At 37.5% G+C, this 21765-nt stretch overlaps 1 protein-coding gene across 11 annotated transcripts; it reads right to left on the reverse strand.

Moving 5' to 3' along the window:
* Nucleotides 1-232: 232 nt before the first annotated feature.
* LOC147509003 (uncharacterized) lies at nt 233-12770 on the reverse strand. 11 transcript variants are annotated; one of them, XM_086601327.1, is made up of 9 exons: nt 11959-12362; nt 11349-11648; nt 11001-11065; nt 10164-10250; nt 9919-10064; nt 9381-9486; nt 1713-1966; nt 1388-1421; nt 1125-1263 (listed from the first exon to the last, which is right to left on the reverse strand). In XM_086601327.1, exons 1-9 carry the CDS (start codon nt 12168-12170, stop codon nt 1256-1258), a joined length of 1212 nt encoding a protein of 403 aa, XP_086457453.1. In that variant the 5' UTR covers nt 12171-12362; the 3' UTR covers nt 1125-1255. The 11 variants fall into 11 exon arrangements, 9 of the variants coding, with proteins under 9 accessions (XP_086457452.1, XP_086457455.1, XP_086457448.1 ...); XR_015218312.1 differs by having other exon boundaries at nt 1170-1263; nt 1522-1966; nt 11959-12364; XM_086601325.1 differs by lacking the exon at nt 1125-1263 and adding an exon at nt 1522-1610 and having other exon boundaries at nt 1378-1421; nt 11959-12364.
* Nucleotides 12771-21765: the final 8995 nt, after the last annotated feature.

A 21765-nucleotide genomic window follows, 5' to 3' on the forward strand; every position in this document is an offset into this window, starting at 1 on the left:
ATCACAAAATATTGTGATATATAAAGATATATATGACTGTAAATGTCGGCAATATATACAGTATTATCGATATTTAAAGATATTTGGTAATATTTTGTTTAGGTAACAATTTTATTTAATATTTACTATTATATTTTAAATAAATATAAATAATATATCGTAATATATCAAAAAGTATTTATGATATTTATCGATATTTTAGATATATCTATGATATTTGCATACGAAACAATATAAAATATTCTTAAACTGCCGAAAGAGAAAAATATATCCAGAATACATAAGTATCAATAAATACCCATATTCCGATATTTTGTACTATGATTTAAACTGCCATATGTGAACGAGCATCTTTAATTGTAGGCCCTTCAAACGGCTGGACTGCATTTGAAGTTTGAACCATATCCGAGCTTCTCAAAATTGCTCTATCAAGCAGAACATACTTATCCAGCACCACTGCACCAGTATCCTCCTTGTTGTCCCTACCCGGTCTCATGTTCTTAACTTATCCTTTGTGAATTTTCTTTTCTTGAAAGTCTACCATATGCTATTGTAAAAAACACGAGAGCAGGCTGAAGCTTCTTGCTGTGAAGTCTGGAGGCATTTGCCTACATATCTACTTTTGGTACGTGCAAGGAACAGCACTACACACATACGATGCTAAAGAGAAAGCTTTTCATATACACTTTGAACAATGCCTGGATAAATCTGAAAACAATGCACAGTAGATAAAGTTATATGAACATGGTGGAATTTTCTTCAAGATTCTTGTACTATTTTTCATTAACTACGTTTATTAACAAAACTAAATATATTAGAATTTAGAATATCTGTCCCATGTTTGGTTTTCATGGGGATGCCTCATTCCTGAATTTCCTCCATATAAACTTTCCGAATCGGCCTCCTGTCAACCCCAGAGAGCCAGTTTCAGATGATTCTTCCGTTTCCTGAATACCAATATCCAGACTTTGTTTCTGTGGCTGGTTCACTGATTACTTTCACAACACCTTGATAAGAAATGAACTGAATGACTTGAACATGACCATCATCTTTGTCCGAAACCAGAGCAACACCATTGCTAGGTCCATTCTGAAGTTGAACAAACGCTGTATAAATTAAGAAACTAGAGCCAACATGTGTTACATGGAAAACACTCTTGTCTGCTAGTGACAAGGTCCTGTAAACTTTCCCGGTGGTACCATTATATAATGCAAGCTTGAGTCTAGTTGCATCTGCCGATGATTCCACTACTATTTCAACAAACTGCATGAAAATGGAATTTCTTAACAGACTCGTTTAATTTCTCAGATTAGTTTAACTTAATCGGAGAATGCGGAGAAGAGTTCTCTACAAATGCCATACGTATCGCCAAACCTACAAGACTTACCCGCCATTATTCCACAATTCAACCTAGGAGATCTCTGATAAAAAAAAGAGACAATAATATCATATTCATCACTATTTTTAAGAAATTTCAATATATTTTTAAGAAAATCCAAAATAGGTGGGAAGATTTTTTACCAATAAAAAATCGTGCCGTTTTAGTTCAGTCATTTTGCTAATACTAATGAGTCAAACTCATTCAGGATTTTAGTGTTCATAAAATACGCCTGTATAATGAGTGGACATGATTCACAAAATTTTTGAGAATGCTTTTTATATACCAAAACAATATTGTTGAAACAAGATAGCTTTTCGAGTTTTGCACAAACCTCGTTCTTGTCTTTCCCTCTATTGTTGTAGTGCAGCTCATTTATCCATGCCATCAGGGGACTATCCATTGTTTGACTAAATGCAATATCTTGCTTCCATAAGAGGTTTGCGTATTCTGGGTGGTCAACAAATGGATTTCTATTGTGTTGGTAAAGCTGGCACACCCTGTTGTTTCTCAACTGCTCTGTTCTTGATGGCGGATCAAGTTCATTCCATTCCAACAGTGTTGATAGTAGCCCCATTTCCCTATTTTCTGTAGGAAAGAAATCAACTTTTAAAAAGTCTGAAGAAGTTATAGGGATATCAACATTTAACATATACAACTACCAAAAGTAAATGTTTTTTAGGACAAGCTAAACTGATACCAGAGGGATCATTTCATTTCGCCATCAGTACAATTTGAAGCTTCAAAAGTTCAAATATAACAGAATCAAGGGAAGTTCAGAAATGACTCAGAACTTACACTTAGCCAATTTCATGGAGTACAGTACCTTGTTGATTTTCTCAGTTAAAAGATACTAAAATACACGAATAATTTTAACAAACCAAATGGAAATCCTTAAACAAAGATACATGTCATAGTGGACCCCTAAACGCTAAAACGCCTACCTTGTTTCACTGTTTTTACCTTTTAGTATCCAAATATATTGTTTCGGCAGTAAACTGCTTCAACACAACGAGAGCAATGGTAAAGAACACACTAAGAAACAGAGGAATTTGATGTTGGGGGAGATGAAACTGAACCAAATAATGGCTGCCTACGTACCCAAGATCTATTATCTAGGGATCAAGTTTCCACGTAGTTCCTTATGAAAAATAATGTGGTATTTATATAGGTAGAGTAGAGAGTCCTTGTAGCTCAAGTAATCTTGTTGCTTGAGTAATTGTGATAGAATATAACTCTCAACTGATAATTATCTCTTTGATAAGAAATGAATCTGGACATAAATCACTATACATTAGTGGCAAGCCATGTAGTTAAGGTTCAGCCTTAGACACATGAATTAATGGGCCTGTACATCAATCCATGGTATTGCAAATTGGGCTTTAGCCCTGTCGATTAAATGAATAAAGTAGAGACCCCTACTAATGGACGTTTGCCCACGTAGGTGGGGGTTCTGTAGGTAAGACTGCTTCAGCACCATATGCAAGGTTAAAAGGTGATAATGCAGTTGAATAATTTGGCGTTATCTATAAGCCCACAAGACAACCGGTAACTCCTTGACCCAATTTCCTTTGCGCCGGTCAAAACGCCTCTTTAGGTTAGCCAAAATCACCTTATTGGTGGCTTCGGCCGCCTATCGTTAACTATGGACGAATTTCTTCAAACATCAAATTGTTTACCATTATCGATACAAGTGCGCGAGGGATGCCAAAACGACAAACAATATTTCTCCATAAAACATTTTGGCGTTGGAAGCATGGATTTGGACCAAAGGCTTTGCTTCTACCCATTTGGTAAAATGTCGGTTGCCACAAGAATGAATCGTATACTACCTGGAGCTTTAGGTAAAGGGCCAATAATGTCTAAGCCCCATTTGGCAAATGGCCATGGGCTAAGCATGGGGTGCAACTCAATAACAGGTAGTTTACTCATATTATCGTGCTTTTGGCATGGCTCACACCTCTCAGATAAGTGTTTTGCATCCTTTTGCATCTCTGGCCACCAATAGCCCTGTGTCATAGCCTTATGAGCTAAACTTCTCCCCTTGGAGTGGCTTCCTCATAAGCCGGAGTGAATATCTTCCAAAACTTGAAGTCCTTCCTGTTTTGATAGGCATCGCAACATAGGGTTTAAGTCCGAGCCTTTGCGATATAAGTGCAAACTTCCGTCAGTAACAGATATCACCAAAAACTTCCATGCATCGCGTTTGATTCTTTCAGCGAGTTTTGGTTCTGGCGGAAGTGAAGAAACTTGCAAGTATTGGATATAAGGAAGACGCCAATCTTGCGCGTCGGAGATCATCATCTTTGGCTCTCGATAGTATCATATCGGGAACCGGGACTATCATCCGCTTCATGTACCAACTCATTATCTGTTTGGGGGCGAATTCGGGAGGAACAAATGGATCTATAGATTCTAATGGAAGATCCAAAGTATGGTCATGTTGTGAATTTTCCATCTCCCTTTTCGCTTCCGAGTCATGATTGGTGCGATTATACGTGGGTCGTATTTCGCTGTTGCGTACAAGCAAAACAAGTAATTGCTTTCATGTACATACAAGTCATGCAATTCTTTTTCGGTAAAGTCAATGCTTGGCTCTTTCTGGAACTCCACAGTGATGTGTCTTGACTCTTCGCTTCTAACGGCGGCGGAGAGATAAGCCAATGAATCAGCATGACGTATGTCATTTCGGGGTCTTTGAGTGATAGAGATGCTATCAAATTGTCGAGCAAGGCTATGTATCAAACCAAGATAAGCCTCCATACGGTCATCTCTTGCTTCAAAAGACCCGCCAAATTGATTGGCCACAAGGCGAGAGTCCGTGTATAACTGGAGCTTTCGCGCCACCAGTTTCAAAGTTGTTCTCAAGGCACAAACGCATTGACCTCACTTTTCGGCCGTTATTTGAAGCGGCGAAGCCAAGTCGCCTGATTTCTCAATCTTCTCTCCGCGGGTTTAACAAAAACGCATCCAATTCGGACCAGATTTATTATGGGAGCCATCCGAGTAAACAATCCATAGGTCAATGGGATTAGGAATTGCGTTTGCAAGTTGGTTTTCGTAAGCCCCGATTGATTGGTGGCGGAATGTCTTCCATAGATTCTTTTGGCAAAAATCATCAATAGGAGAATGATCGATAGGAAAATCAGCTATCAAAGAAGCTAGAGCATGTCCTTTTTCAGTGATCGACTTTTAAAGATAATGCTATATGCACTAAGATAACTTTCCCATTCGGCTAATCGCTTGATTCTTGTGCATTACGAAGACCTTGCGCGTAGGGATACTCGATTATAAACTCGACCAACTCCCCGGAAGTATGGTTTTAACCGACGAAAGCGGCATGAACCAATGCAAGTGCAATTTTTCCATATTTAAATAACGAGACTTCGGCTCGGTTAACGCGTCTTCCGATAAAAAGGCGGGTCTACCATCATCGACGAAAAGAATAAAGCGAATGCGGCTTGAGTTGTAGGCGCTAGGTATATGCCAATAGGTTGACCCGTTGAAGGACTTGTCAATATAGGAGGATTTCCGACCAAGTATTTCTTCGGTTGTTACAATGCCATCTCACAATCAACGTTCCAAGTTCTTTGTCCCCTTTAAAGTCCGGAAGAAGGGATGACAACGATCGGAATATTTAGAAATAAATCTATGAAGAGCGCGCAAACCAACCAAGAAGTTTAAATTTCCTTCTTATTTTTGGTGATGACATATCAATAACGACGATATCGATCGGGATTAGCCTCAATACCTCTACGAGTCATGAGGTATCCCGAAATTTTCGGAAGAGAGGCCAAAAGAACATTTGGCGGGATTGAGTCTCATGTTATACTTGTTAAGCCTATCAAAAACAAGTTGAAGATCGGAAAGATGATCACCTTATTATTATCATCGATAATAATTGTATTGACAAGCTTCGATTTAACGACTATATCATCGATATAAGCCTCCATTATTATCCCCAGCAGATCGGAAAAAATTGTATTGATAAGCTTTTGGTAGACCGGCATTTTTCGGACCAAAAGGCATAACGATTAGTAGCGAAAATGCCTTGGTCGGTAATGAAGCGGTGAACTCTTGGTCATCCACATTCAAAGAGATCCGGTAGTACCACGAAGAAGCATCCATGAAAGATAGGTGTTGGAATCGAAGTGGCATCCACTAGTTCGGAAATTCGCGGGCAATGGATACGGATGAATCGGACAAGCTTCGTTAAGGTTTGTAAAGTCAATACAAATTCTGATTTGTCCGTTCTTTTTTGGCAACGCAGAACGACATTAGCAAGCCATTTTGGGTAAGTAACTTCGTCGGATAAAGTTAACCGCAAGTAGCTTATCAATCTCCTCTTTAACTTTGAACTTCCGATCGGTGTCATTCTTCTTGGTTTTCGGCGAACCGCACGAAACTTGGATCAATGTCAAGTTTATGACAGCAACGGAAGGATCTATTCCGGCATTTCCTCAATTTTCCAAGTGAAGATCGCTTTATTTCATTTGTAAAGGAAACCAACTCTTTTTGTTCTATCGCCGAAAGTTCGCCAGAAATAAAAGTGGTTTCTTCTGAATCTTCTACTTGCACTTCCAAAAGTCGATCCATCAGAAGCGACCTGCACATGAGCCTCAATATTATCGATGGAGAGCACGCTTGGCAACCGTAACTTGGGTGGGGGCACTTGCAAGGATCGTATTACCTCGAACTTCAGATTTTTATAGTCATCCATTGCTTTGTCATGACGGGCATGGGCGGATACTTGGTCACTACTGAACCTTGCAAATATTCCGAGAAGGGAACTTGACACATCGATGAAATGTGGAGACTACGACCCCCATGGAATGTATCCAATCTCGCCCAAAATGCGTTATAGTGGGATCGATGATCCATCAAAAAGAAATCGAGCTCAACTTCTTTGTTCATTAATTTGATTGGTAAGGTAATTCTTCCAACCGGCGAAGATGTTGTCCATCAAAACCGATGATAGGATTGTCTTGGATGATGATCATACCTCGCGAAGTTGCATCCGAGAATAACATCCACCGAAAATGGCCGGAGGTGGCCCCGTGGTCGATCATTACGGATTGAACACGAAGCACCTATAGACACGTAAATTATAACTGCGTCATAATGAGGGTGATATACACCAAGGAGATCATCATCAGTGAATCGGAGGGGCTCTTCTTCAAAAGTTTCGGTCTGGATTCCTTTGACAAAATTGACTTTGTTGATACGGTTAAACTCACCAACATAACTAACTTTCAACCGCTTTTGATTCTTACTCTGACTTTTGGAAAGAGACTCAACATGAGAATGGGAAACATTAATGACATGCTCATAAGTTGCAGCAACTGCCTGTTGAGAGCTTTTAGTAAGATATTCGTTTAAAAGTCCTTTCTCCACTAATTTCTGAATCCGACCCCGGAGAGAGCGACAAAGTTCTGTCTCATGGCCATAGTCATTATGGAATTTACACCACAAGGCTTTGTCCCTTGTCCCTTTGGTATCTTCTGAAAGTGGATAAGGCGGGGAAAGAAAATTCCCACTTTTCAACTTTTCATATATAACAAAGTACTTCGCATTGAGCGGGGTCAGTTTTAGCTCAGGTAAAGTCTTTCCATCACGATTGAAACTAACTTGCTTCTGATTGTCATTCTTTCCATCGTTATGCTATTGATCTGACTGTCCTTGTTTCGGCTTAGAATTCTTGCTGTCAGAAAAATCTTTACTCCGAATATCTCTGTCTCTTGTTGCTTTCGCCGATAGGTTCTCCTCGATACGGATGTGTTGTTCAGCCCTAACATACAAATCGTCGTCGAAGAGTTTTAGGGACATCTTTAATTAGAGAGTGGTAAAGATCCCTTTACAATGAAGTTCGAACTTACGTCTCTTTCATAATATAATGCTTATTTAAAGCGAAAAGAAGCATCCCATCGAAACTTCGGAACATCTGCTTCTTTGCCTTTGAACCTAGTAACAAAAGTACGTAACTTTTCGTCACGTTGTTGCTTGATGTTCAAAAGTGAGTCGACATTCTTTGGCGTCTTGCAATTGTGGCGGAAACGATTAACAAACTGATTTTCTAGTTCATTGAATTGGTGAATTGATCTTGAAGGCAACTCACTAAACCAGCGTAATGCTTCTCCCTTTAGAGTTGATGGAAATAGCTTACATTTGAGCGGGTTATCTCCACCCCATAACACCAACTTATTTTTGAACGATAGAACATGCAAGCCAGGATCTCTTTCCGACTCATCATAAAGTTCAAAATCGGGTTGTTTGAAGTCGAGATGGTGGTAAGCTTCTTGAATGTCGATCGAAAACTTATCAAGTACTCCATCATTGACTGTCAAGTTTTTCATTCTTATATCCCTTGACTCTCTATCGTTAAGTTCCTTTGCAATCAACTCTTTCAGCTGTTGTTCTGTTAGAGTTAAAGTATTGGCTCGAACAACTGGACGCTCCCGGTCGTGCCTATGTGGAGAAGGATACCTTCAATTATCTCTTATTGGAGTTAGAGATCTTTAGCTGATGACGCGACGATCATCCGACCGGTGATTGTCTTTGTCTATCCCAGAACCGACCGTCTAGGGCGGTAGTCACCCTGGTCGGGTGATCGGAATAATTATACCACTTCTCCATGTTTTGTTGCTCTTGTTCGGGATGCCCGCCTTCCGATCATGTCGGACATATCTCGGATGACTGGTCTTCCCCGAAATTGCTTCTCGGAGGTAAATCTTCCCTTTGAGATCGGGCATGTCTAGAGTAGTAGTTATCCCCGCCAATCCGATTCTCCCATAAGTACGAGTAATAGGGTCATTACTCTTAGAGCGCGTAATCGGTTGATTGTGTTTGAGAAATAACACGTTCTCGGAGGCGATGAAGTGGATCTTCAAGACGGTCCCATACACTGGAATGGCTCCGCTGGCCCCTTCGTGGTCGCCTTGATGTTGTTGAATTTGCAAAGATCGTCGCCCGCGCTTTGCCTCTTTGCCGGCTTCCTTCTCAAGTTCCTATTTAAATTTTTGATTCGGCCGTAACTCACGCTCAATTTGTATTAGGGTGAATTGGTACGTTACTATCACCTTTTCCGTTAGTTGGTGTGAGAGTAATGTCCGCGTCCATATCCATGTCAACTAAAGGATTGACATGGACGGACGGGCGCAATGGAAGGATGGCGACTTGTCGGTTTTTTCTTGTTGCAAAAGGCGTTAGGGGTGGTGGCGGCACTTGTACTACCTTTTGCGGTGGAGGTGGCGGAGGCGGTGGCGGTTGCGCTGCTACAGTTGGATGTTGAGAATTGATCCTACCACTAGGAGCAACTTGATTGTTCAACGGTTCTTGCATTGGCCAATTTGAATTTCGAGGGTTGCGAGTCCTATTAGTAGGAGGAATATCTCGACTATTTGGTCTGCTTCTTGTACTTACCATCTTGATTGTTTCACGTGATAATGAATTCTAAGTTCCCCACAGACGGCGCCCAATTATGTTTTGAAGAAAACCGCTTCAACACAACGAGCAATGGTAAAGAACACACTAAGAAACGAGGAATTTAATGTTGGGGAGATGAACCGAACCAAATAATGGTCGCCACGCACTCCAAGATCTATTATCTAGGGATCAAGTTTCCACGTAGTTCCTTATGAAAAATAATGTGGTATTTATATAGGAGTAGAGAGTCCTTGTAGCTCAAGTAATCTTGTTGCTTGAGTAATTGTGATAGAATATAACTCTCAACTGATAATTATCTCTTTGATAAGAAATGAATCTGGACATAAATCACTGTACATTAGTGGCAAGCCATGTAGCTAAGGTTCAGCCTTAGACACATGAATTAATGGGCCTGTACATCGATCCATGGTATTGCAAATTGGGCTTTAGCCTTGTCGATTAAATGAATAAAGTAGAGACCCCTACTAATGGACGTTTACCACGTAGGTGGGGGTCGAAACATATATAATCTAGATAAGAAGTTTTCGTACTCATTATAATAAAATGTACTGCAACGCACCCATGCTTGGTGAATCAGAAAGGTGAAGATTTGGGCTTCCATCTGATTGATCAAACCCATAACATACGGCCATGTACATTAATGCCCTTGCTATGTCCCCCCTAACCTGTAATGTCACATAATTCTATACTTCTTAAGGTATATGGTGGAATTCATTCCAAGTACAGAAGAAATAAAAGCGCTTGTAAGAATGGATTGCACAAGACAAAAGCAATTTGAAAAAAAATATCAACATATCATCTGTACGTGCACAAAATTTTGGACTCATTTTGCGTGCAACACTTATGATTTGCATGTTTAGAAATGCTAACCAATTAAACATACAAAAATGGTAGAAGATGACACTATTATTTACTCTTAAAGGTATTGCTCAATTCAGCTTGTGCTACGACTCGAAACCATGATTAGCAGCAAGGCACTTCTCCCAGACATAATTTTAGTAAGTCATAGTTGATGATAATGAGGACACATGTTGACCAATAATGATACTGGGAAAAACATTTAAACTGTGTGAGATGTGTTTTAGTATAAAACTAACCTGCGAAGGTGGTGCCCATCTCATCTTGTTCGTTTCTGTGTCATATGCTGCTTCTTTGTTTGCAGGCTTCATGCAGTCGTTTGAGTTAGCAAGACATTCTCCGTAGTATTTATTTCCCCTCGATGAATTTACTACAACAATTACCACTTTAAAATACCAAATAGCGGTCAAGCTAAATTCCCTCTTTTATATATGCTAAAAAAATGAAATATAATAAAGTATAAATAAAATAAAAAGCATCTTACCATTCACATCAGCTGGGCGTATATTGTGCAGATCAGTCAAGGAAGGACCCTTAGTTAGCCCATAAGACCGAGGCCATAAATGTTCCCCTGAGGAGAACATAAAAATGCTTACACATGCTTCCTGAACAACAAAATTGGAGCTTACAAAATTCAGGAACCAAACTATTCTCAGACTCAGAGAAGACAAAAGAAAGAACAGGAGGCACAAAGGAAAGAGTTGGAGGCCTTGAACTAAGGTTTTTTGCCTGCCAAAGTTTGAGATATGGCATTAGCTTGTATCCCTGAAAATCTAGGTTGCATAATGGAATTAAAACCAAGGTGATTCATGAGCTTTGTCCGTCTTTGGCGGGGTGTTCCCACAACTGTCAAAGAAATCCAACGATCAAAACCTCGGTGCAACAGTGAAGAAATTTGAGCGTAATTTCAGTGTTTCGGAAGAGATTTGAGTAGTAAGAACACTAGCAAGTGAATAATTTTTATTTTAGTTCCAACAAACTGTCACTCAATTAGTAGGTATACCATCAAATATGTTGGAGCCTAATAAAGTCATATACACCATTAACCAAACAAGAAGAGAATGGCCTGATCTTGTTAGTCGATACTCTACCAAAAGCCTACTCAAACTTGTATATTCATTGATTTTCTCGTCTTAAAATTGGAATTTTGTCAGGCAATTGTAAACAGAGTAGCCAAAGGAGAGAGATGGATCTTCAAACTGCAAAAATCAACTAATGGTATACAAACTAATATGTCAAATCCCTGTGGACTACCTCATGTACACACAAAAGTGTCTCAAGGAGACAGGGAACACTATAGTACCCCAAGATCAAAACTTACTATTCCATCCTTCCGGTTTTCCAGCCGACATCTTTGACACAATTCTTAGGGAATAGATTTCTACCCTGCACAAGAGGAAACTGCTCTAATAAACCAAGGGTGTGAAGCAAGTTTGTCAACCGCTAGGTCCAAGTACTTATATCTTTTAGAACAGTAGTAAATCCAGGGCAAATGAAGCAGTGCAAGTAATCAACCAAACATTTGACCTGACAAATTGTTCACTTTAGTATTAGTTTTACATGTTATGACTTCCAAACCATTGTATGGAGAAGCATTTTACTACAAGTGTGACTGATGTGACTGATTATGTGATAGAACCAAAAAAGTGTAAGATCTTAGAATACATACACGTCAGATGATGCTTCTGGATTATCATCATCGGCTGCATCAAGAACCTTTATTGCCTCCCACACCTGTTTGTAAGATAACGAGTGGTGAGGAGAGATGATCGAGTTCAACTCTTTCTTTAAATCTTCACCTTCCATATGATCAGCAGAGGTATAGTAATGTGAAACATCTTCACAAGGAAATCCAAATGACAGATATGGATCACCATAGGCCTCTCCAGTAAGTTTGGGACCAAACAAGTACAAGGCAATAATCCCAAATGTCAAAGATCTCCTTGAAAAAATAAAATATCTTAACCACCTGAAAATTCCATAGCACCAAAGTAAAAATTAATATTTCTCAAGGTTAGGTTAATCAGTACAGGTAAATAGCCTGTCACCACACTCTTCAAATTAAACAATGGTAAAGAAACAAGCAGGCGAGACGTGAATCCTAGTCTTTTCGCACTCGCATTGTGTATCTCATATAAATATCTAGTGCACCCCTACTCACCAGACACTCAAATGCACCTAAATCATTTCCATCATATTCATTCAACTTACACAGTTACACTCTCTTTACTAAAACGGTTGAAGCATTTCATCAAACAAAATACAAAAAAGAACCTCACCCGATCTGAGCACTGTTTCTGCTAAAACATCTCTTTCCTTTCTTTTTGTGCAAATGCCAATGACTCGGTTTTTGCAAGAATGAGTTTATGTTGAATCGTTTTTGACTCGGGAAGTAACAAGAGATGAGTTGGCATTTGAACGAGTCTGTAAAACGAGTCAAAGAAATTCTGGTTTGGTTTAGTGGAAGTGAAGATAACAAGTGAGACTCCATGTACTTCTGTTAATACAGTTATTATCGTTTCTTGTTGACAGTTATACCAGTTATTGGGTGGGCCCAACTTCGACGAAAGCCCAACTGCTAAACTTAAAACTGAAATGGTCATTATTATCAGTTTGATGTTTCTCATAAACTCGATAATTCAAATTGTTAAATCTCTTGGATAAATGGAACAAAAGAAATCAAATGCACTCTTTCCTAATTTCTGTGTCCAAAGCACCTAAGCACAAAAGATCTGAGAGAGTACAAAAAATTACAATCAATAGCAATGCCCATGCTCGAACACGTCCCATGACCTTCAGAGTGCTTGTCTGTGTAGTGAGTGGTGCACAGACTATCATTATAACATGTCTCCAAGAATCAAAACACAATAATTCTTGTACCACCACTTTTTCCGTCTCAGCTGCTATTGAGGAGTCAAGTTTCTGGCTGTGAGGATTAGGAGAAAAAGAAATAAATTATCAACTAATTGTTGTGTGCAAGTATTAATTATTTTAAATAACACGGGGATGATTTTGGGGGAAATGGTAGCACATCTGGAACAATTATCACATTGCAGTCTTCAAGTTTGTTCAACTTGATGAATCAAAATTTTCTTTCTACAATTATTAATTTTTGGGTTTTCTTTAACTGCAAACTCACTCAGTCAACGTATTTTGACCGTTATCTTGTAGTCAAGGCAGTTGAAATGTCTTGAATACCCTTTTCGTTGAAAAATTACCAAAATGATATATTGGTTTTGTAATACCCAATTTAAACTAGAGAATGTACATGACACGTGCCAATATCTAATTACTCACATCCAATGGCCCACATCACTCATTGATAATTAAGCCCTAAACCTTGAGTTCGTCTTCTCCAACCGTAATGGAGATTTATTTTATTTTATTTTTTTTTTTTTTTTTTTGTTTTTTTTTGGGGTGGGTGGGTGGGTTCTAACAGTAGAAGGGCATGTCTAATTTCTAACTTAAGATTTATTTTTTAATTGTCTTTTCTTGCTACCAATATTCTTTTTGTTGGCGCGTGTCCAATGTATTAAGTGTTTGTGATCGTTCGATTAGCTAGGACGAGATATTGACACGTCTCTTTCTTTCTCAAACTTGAAAATGGATTTTGAATTGGGAAGTCAAAGGTTATTTTGGTAGTTTACAACAACAAGGGTATTCAAGACATTTCACTGCCTTGACCATGGAGATATTTTCAAATGGGGGTGTAGGTAAAAAAACCCCTTAATTTTTTGGATGATATCAAATCTTAATAGATGAAAAACTCCTTGAAATTTTACATCTATCAAATAATAATGTGTTTATTACTACCTTCTTTTTATTTTTCGTAAGCAACTATTCCACACTACTCACAAAACGTAGGCAATTAGAACACAAAAGAGGTGGTTCAAGAGACAAGAAAACTTGAACAAATGCAAGAAGAAAGAGAATGAAGCAAAATGTTGGGAACACTTTCACCATCTTCACAACTAAGTTTAAAATGAAACAAATTGCAAACAAATTAATAGATGAAAGAACTCTTTATTTTTCATCTACATTTATAATCTTTCTATAGGCCCAGTAAAAAATCATGCATGTCAAGATTCTGTAAAGACAAATTTCCTCTTTTGTATTTCACCTAAACTTTTGGACACCTTGCAAAAATCATTTAATTTCAATATTGTGTACATATCCTTTTTCTTCCTTTTTGTGATTTTCATAACTTTAATTTATACCTTATTTTAGATCTTACTAGCATTGGAGCCTGTGTGTTGCACGGAAAGAGAATTGGAAATAATAATATTGTCCATAACAGTAATGATCATAGTCCATAACTAATATAAACAGCATAAACTAATAGTGATGATAAGTGAGTAAATAGACACTGCAAACAAAGATCATTGCGAACAATAATAGAATTGATAAGAAACTAAAAACTCGCTGATCGGAACAGACATTTGAAAAAATTAGATATATGGATTCAGTGATGCTTCTAATTGAATTTTTTTGTTATAAGACAACCTGAACGTTTAATCTATCTAATAAAACAGAACGGAGTGGGAGGACAGATTACATGTCATAAGGTGAGACGTGGTCGACACACCCCCTAACTATAGCCACTAAAAAATCATAGAGGGTGAATTAAAAAGTTTTTATGGGGTGAGTTAAAAGTTTTTTCTCACCTCACCCACCCCACACAAAACATTGGACAAAATTTTTATGGGTCAAATTTTTTATGGGCTTGGAAACATGAGCATGGACTCAATTAAAAAAAAATAGTAATAGTGGGGGGCATCCAAAAGTCAACAATTGCGGCTGAGCTTATAAATTGTTGGGCCTCTAAATTTGACATGTTACTGCACAATTGGCTGACCCAATTGATGCTATTGGGCTTATGGATAATAGACAATTGGGCTGGCCTTGCGCCGCGACGAGTTGTTTCCGAAGGCGCACATACGCTTTACGCCAAAGGCGTGACAGTTGTTTCATGCCGAAGGCGCGACGTGTTGTTTCGTGCCGAAGGCACGCGATGAGTTGTCGGGAGTAGCGCGGCAGGCGCGTCGAGGTATCGGCGGGCCGTAGCCACGGGCATATCCTAGTATAATATACATCGTGGACATGTAACAATAGCCAAATGTACCATCTAGCGCCCTCGTGCTTTCAGCATTAAATCCATCATGTAGGAAACATTTGTAAACACACAGGATATATTGGTTTTGAAGTCCTAGTGAACATTTTTTGAGCTTTTGTATACTGGATTAATCCCAAACTTCTCTTTAGTTGCTCTTACATTTTAATATAGTGGCTTCTAATCACGGGCGTTGTACTCTCCTTTAAATCCTGCAAAGTGATTATAACTCAAGTAAGATACTGTTAACTCCATTATGGAGGATATACAACCTATAAGAACAAATCAAACACGATAGCGCAATGCAACAAATTGATGCATTCACTTGATTATTGCATGCACCGACTGATTGTTTTTCTTAGGCTATCAACTATAAACATATATATTAAGAACAATTGCCGAAAAGTGTCAATAGATTATGAGTTTGATATCCACACTTTGTGGTATAAAGATTTGGATTCTCCTTCCGTTTAGTGTAGACTCAAGCATTTACTCACGTATCTTCGTGCGTTTAGATCGAGTAGGAATTCGAACCAACCTAAAGTCTAGGACAGTTTAAAATCTTGTTATGTTCCTTAGGAAACTAGTGAGTAAATTTTTATTTTATGATTAGTTATACTAAAATTACTTAGCTATTTTCTTTTAGATTCTTAAAGTTACGAAAACATGCACACTAAAATAAGGTAAAAATCGATGAATAGAAAGGTACGGTGTGGAGAGTTAATTCTCCTCATGTCACCACCAAAAATTCAATATAATTCGATGGCTAAAAGTTGTCACTAAAAGGCTTTCATGATAATTATGGTTGTCAGAAAAGTCGTTGGCGAAGGTGGTGTCACAAATGCATAATTGACGGGTTAAAATTGTCACTACAACCGTTGGCAATGCTTCCACATCCGCGACACCTATGCGGCTGTTTGCAACCATGACCCAGAACGACAACTAAAGCTTGTCAAGAATTCCAACAGTTAGCGTGATGACCCAAAATTGTCGGCTTAAACAAGATATTTCAATGGTTTAAAGTCATCAGAGTTGCCAACAGCTAATTTCTTTCGCAAATACTGACAACTATCTCGACGACTCAAAATAGTTAGTATAGCCAATTTTTTTCCAACGGCTTTAAATTCTCAGAATGGCCTATACTTATAAATTGTTGCAGAATGTGTCATTAATTCTCAACAATGACGAGCTTTTGCTGTTGAAAACGGCATAAACCAATATTAAAACATAGTCGCTAAAGATTATAATATAAAAACAATTCGTACACCACAAAACCACCTCAAACAAAGTTCCATAACCAATACCCTTTTTTATTAAAAATCAATGTACATGACATAGAAGTACAAAACATTTACAATTTCTTATACTACATTACAGAATGTTTAGCTCCCAAAATCAATAGATTATCAGCAGGTCATCTCGCTTAGTAAGTCCAAAAGAATTATCGAAAGTAATGGCCTACATTGCAACAAATAGCCACCGTATCCCGCTCAAGAAGAAATTTCCTGGTTACTGGAGACAGTTCTGAAAAAATCTAATTGCCTGTGAAGCCAAAGGAATTTCCAAAAAATATAAGAAAAATGTTTCACTTCTATGAAGGGATTGATAATTGGAGCATAAGATGCCTTGGAAATACTTTGATGCGTACCTGCAAGGCAAACATGATGTTTGATTCATCAACTTTTAGTGTTACTCTTTTTTATCTATCATCCCGAGATTGGCCCATTTTGAAAATTCCCTGCATACCAAACAGCCTGGGATTTGTTAGTTTTCTCTTGTAATATAGGGTCGCACCCAACTCAACAAGGCACGACATGACTATGTAATTGAGTCATGCACACAAATTGAATTTGATTGTAGTACGAATATCGGTGTTTTTAGAAGATGAGAAAAATCATTAGGTTCAGTGGTGTTCCAAGCACTTGGTCATTGAGCACTCTACACATATTTGAAAATTCTAAGAAGCCGGCGGGAGGAATTTGTGCTGATTTGCTCAAGTCAATGTAAGATCTATTCAGCTGCGCCAAAAATAGGCAATGAGTATCTTAATGGCCACTTCAAACTCTAAAAATGAATCTAAGGAAAGAGAGCACACCTCTCCAACAGTAGTATCCTTCTTAGTTCCACGGAAAAGCTTCACCATAGAACAAAGTAGGATCTGCAGTGACAAGTGTATGAATAACTCACAAACAAAACCTGAATGTTATAATGTGAAAGCACAAGAAGGGCTAATTAAAGTTTTTCAGCGTACCAGTTACCAGTAACCATCAAACCATCAATGAGTATTTGATAGCTAAAAACTGGGCAAAATTGAATTCCTTTTATAATATAGAAGTTTGTTTCCTTATAGGTTTAAGACAAGCAAGAACTTGGTTACAAGTTTTTCCAGGCTAATAAATTTTACAAGTGAACTTAAGTTGCAAGGATATAATTACGAGGGGCTATAAATGTGTAGAATTTAGGTTTTGCAATTACATTTTAGTTGACCTAATGAAAACAATAGATATAGTGTATGACACAGTTATAACTAGATGGAAACTAAACAGAGTCGACCTGTTGATGTTGAGGCAGTGACTGTATGGTATCCACTATAGTCGATTTAAACGTCCTTGACAAAGCTAAAGTCATATGATCAACCCTTACCTGCAAATGAAGTCAAAACCTTCATGGTTAGAAAAGAAGAAGGATGACTACTTTGGATGATTATGTACTGAACTTGGACTTAACAATGTTTTGCTAAAAGAGATTACAATGTTAGTTTCCTGCTTAAGCAAGCACTCAGTTAAAGGAGCTTTAAATAGATCCGATGATGCATTCTCTGGCTGTGACAGATTCATTGTGCTGCTAGAATCTCTTAATAAATTGCACTTCTCTCTCGTAGTACTGCGTAGGGTTTCCCATATAAATCATTAACTCGTCAAGAAGATCCCAAACATCACCGCCTAAAATTACTTCTTTGTACATGGATTTTGTTTCACCAACATCTCCAACAGGCTGTGTAAAGATTGATATCAATGTACACAATGGATTTATAACAAACAGAAGTTCCAAAAAGTATGTGAAACAAAAATAAATCATTGATTTGATCCAAGATGATGAATACATGTTCTAATCACAGCTCCTCAAACCTTAAGGGATATTAAGTGATTCACTGAAAAATAGAAGTTATAGACTACAAAATAGAAGGTATAGACAGAAAAATGGAAGGTACATCATTTGTAAATTTAGATTCCTTAGTAAAGTATGACATTAGATCGAGCTTAAGAATATTAATTTTTTCGTAAGTAGTAGACTTAGTTTGACCTTTCATGGTACTAATGGTAGATAATTTTATATTCCAAAAAGGGCGGAGCTAAAAAAACTAACTAACAAAAAAGAAATCATTCGTTCGTGTAAAAGAGTGGAGATATTGACACATGTCTCTTTCTTTCTCAAACTTGAAAATGGATTTTGAATTGGAAAGTCAAAGGTTATTTTGGTAGTTTACAACGACAAGGGTATTCAAGACATTTCGCTGCCTTGACCATGGAGATATTTTCAAATGGGGGTGTAGGTAAAAAAAACCCTTAATTTTTTGGATGATATCAAATCTTAATAGATGAAAAACTCGTTGAAATTTTACATCTATCAAATAATAATGTGTTTATTACTACTTTCTTTTTATTTTTCATAAACAACTATTCCACACTACTCACAAAACGTAGGCAATCTATCTAATAAAACATAAAGGAGTGGGAGGATAGATTCCACGTCATAAGGTGAGACGTGGTCGACACACCCCCTAACTATAGCCACTAAAAAATCATAGAGGGTGAATTAAAAAGCTTTTATGGGGTGAGTTAAAAGGTTTTTCTCACCTCACCCACCCCACACAAAAAGAGTCAACATTGGACAAAATTTTTATGGGTTGAATTTTTTATGGGCTTGGAAACATGAGCATGGGCTCAATTAAAAAAAAATGGTAATAGTGGGGGTAGGCATCCAAAAATCAGCCAAAAGTCAATAATTGCGGTTGAGCTTATAAACTGTTGGGTCTCCAAATTTGACATGGTATTGCACAATTATTGGCTGACCCAATTGATGCTATTGGGCTTATGGATAATAGACAATTGGGCTGGCCATGTGCCGTGACGAGTTGTTTCGTGCGGCAAAACATATGCCTTGCGCCGAAGGCGTGACGAGTTATTTCGTGCTGAAGGCGCGATGTGTTGTTTTGTGCCGAAGGCACGTGTTTCGGCACTCATACGTCTTGCGCCGAAAGTGCGACAAGTTGTCGGGGGTAGCGCGGCAGGCGCGTCGAGGTCTCACGGGCCATAGGCACGGACATATCCTAGTTAGAACACAAAAGAGGTGGTTCAATAGAGAGAAGAAAACTGAAACAAATGCAAGAAAAAAGAGAATGAAGCAAAATGTTGGGAACACTTTCACCATCTTTACAACTAAGTTTAAAATGAAACAGATTGCAAACAAATTAACAGATTAAAGAACTCTTTATTTTTCATCTACATTTATAATCTTTCTATAGGCCCAGTAAAAAATCATGCATGTCAAGATTCTGTAAAGACAAATGTCCTCTTTTGTATTTCACCTAAACTTTTGGACACCTTGCAAAAATCATTTAATTTCAATATTGTGTACATATCCCTTTTCTTCCTTTTTGTGATTTTCATAACTTTAATTTATGAGGTTTTCTTCAATGCGCAATCCCTCCAATAAATTCCAATGTGCGCTAATTTCAACCCCACATCTGATTTTTGTTTTAAAATCTAAAATCTAAAACAAACTTGTTAACTGGAGAAACTGGTTTGGAAAAGGACCAAATACATGAAATACCAAATTTACCCAAAAACTAATCCAACCTAATAGCCATCGAAAATGGAAAGTGGAAAGTGAAATAAAACTTCGCTAGTTCGAAAAAATAAAGGGAAACAGTTAGCGCCAATCTCTCACACTCTTTTCGGGCCAGTTATGATATCTCCACTAAACTATCGAGTTCATCTCCATTGTTTTCCTTTCTTACTATCTTTTAAGAGAAATCCTCAGCATTTCAAACTCTGGATTGGGCATCTCTCAAATACTCATTTAGGTTTGGATATTGATTTCTATAGAGTAGGTGTTGAAATTTATTAGTTTCTTGTTAAATTTCTATAATAATTTACCTCAATAATTTATGGTTTTAATATGGGCATAATCTTGTTAAATATGGTTTTAATATGGGGGACATAATTATAATTACGCAGGTCTTGTACTTGTTATATTCTATATATACGTTCTTCTAGGTTTATGTCAACTCATTTTTTTGTATATGTGATACCCCCTACATATTTTTTCTGGATAATTCCACTCCAATGTTTCTTTTTGGCCCATTACCCATTTCAGTTATCTTCTTTGTAATTTTACATTCAGTTTCGTGGTTTTGAGTTTTACATATTTAGTTGTTTTGATTACCAATGCCAAATGTGACTTTTCGAGTTTTCATAGTTTGTTGGAGTTTCTGAGTTTTACATGTTTACTTGATCTGATTTCCTATGTGTTGTGTTGAGTTTTCTTTATCGTCTGGCATATTCCAAAGTTCAACATGCTTTCTTAATTTGCTATTCCTATTTTCATTTTTGTAGATGGTTAATGTGATTACCGTCCTTTTTCAGAACAGTGTATGGACTTATTATTAATCACTGGTATAAGAGTCTCACAATTGTGGGGTGGGGGAGGATTTAGAACACTACTTGAAGAAGGGAAATTTGCTTAAGAATCAAGAGGGTATAAGGACACGAGGAAGAAGGTATCAATGTGTCATGATCTCTGTAATTCCAGGCATTATACCACGACCACTTCTTCAGACCTTGTGAATTTGGCAATTTCCTCATATGTACTTGTGGCTTGTGCCAGCAGGTTCCTAAAGAAGTAAGGTTACCATTACTTTGTCGGCATTTGAGTTCAACATGACCTCACATATAGTTTTAAGTGTTCTTTCACCTGCCTAATTTGTTTACATTTTATCTTTTCAATTTAAGTTTTATTAATTTTCTGTAGTTTTCATTTGTTCACCTAATTTATTTTTACATTCTTTTTTGAAAACTACATTTTTATTTAGATCCTTTTGGTATTGGTTTTTTTTTATCTTCATTGCTATTAATCACATATCTAAGGTGATAAGGTGAGGACTTGTATTAAGGGCCTACACATGGTGGGGGAATATTTAGAACTTGGCTTGAGAAAGAGGAAATGAAATAAAATGTAACCCTTGATTCTTCTTTTGTCAATACCAAGTAATGAAGCCTACAGTATGCATGATAGTGGAATACTATCACGAGATGTAATGACCATGTGTGTACTCTTAGTGGATAATGGCCATGTGTGTACTCTTAACATCCTTACCTGATATATTGTTAGGATAATCAATATTCTTGAACCTCCAATTGCCTTTGATCTTAAAACCATACAATTTTGCATTCTTGTAGTTTGAAGGCATCCCATAAAACCGATAATTCTAGTTGTGATGATTGTGATAGCTCAACGCATAACTTTTAAAATAAGCCTTGTTTTGCCGTATAGGTTTCAATAACTCAAACAAAAAGTTTGAAGACATACTCCTTTGATAAACCTTACAAATCCTCGCTACACAGGCAAAGATAGCCCAATAGCCAGGAGATAATTTTAAAGGATGTAATCTCCATCGAGCTAATAACTCGGAAACACATTTTCGAAATTGAACACTACAACCAAGCCAAAAATGTGAAAAAAAAAAAATTATCTTGTCTTTTTCACACTTTTGGTCGATATCACTTCCAACATACTCAATAGATATATCTTCACAAATATCATACTTTGCTCTCAAGCTATTTACATCAATACCCTTCGCCACCCTATTCATATTAAAATCCCCTTTATCACCCCATCTCCTCTTCAAGTTATAAACTCTCTCCAAAAAATATCAGGTTTTAATTAAAAGAGAAATCCAAGCAGAGAATGGACT

Source organism: Coptis chinensis, chromosome 3 (assembly GCF_015680905.1).
Source record: "Coptis chinensis isolate HL-2020 chromosome 3, ASM1568090v1, whole genome shotgun sequence".
Classification (NCBI taxonomy): Eukaryota; Viridiplantae; Streptophyta; class Magnoliopsida; order Ranunculales; family Ranunculaceae; genus Coptis; species Coptis chinensis.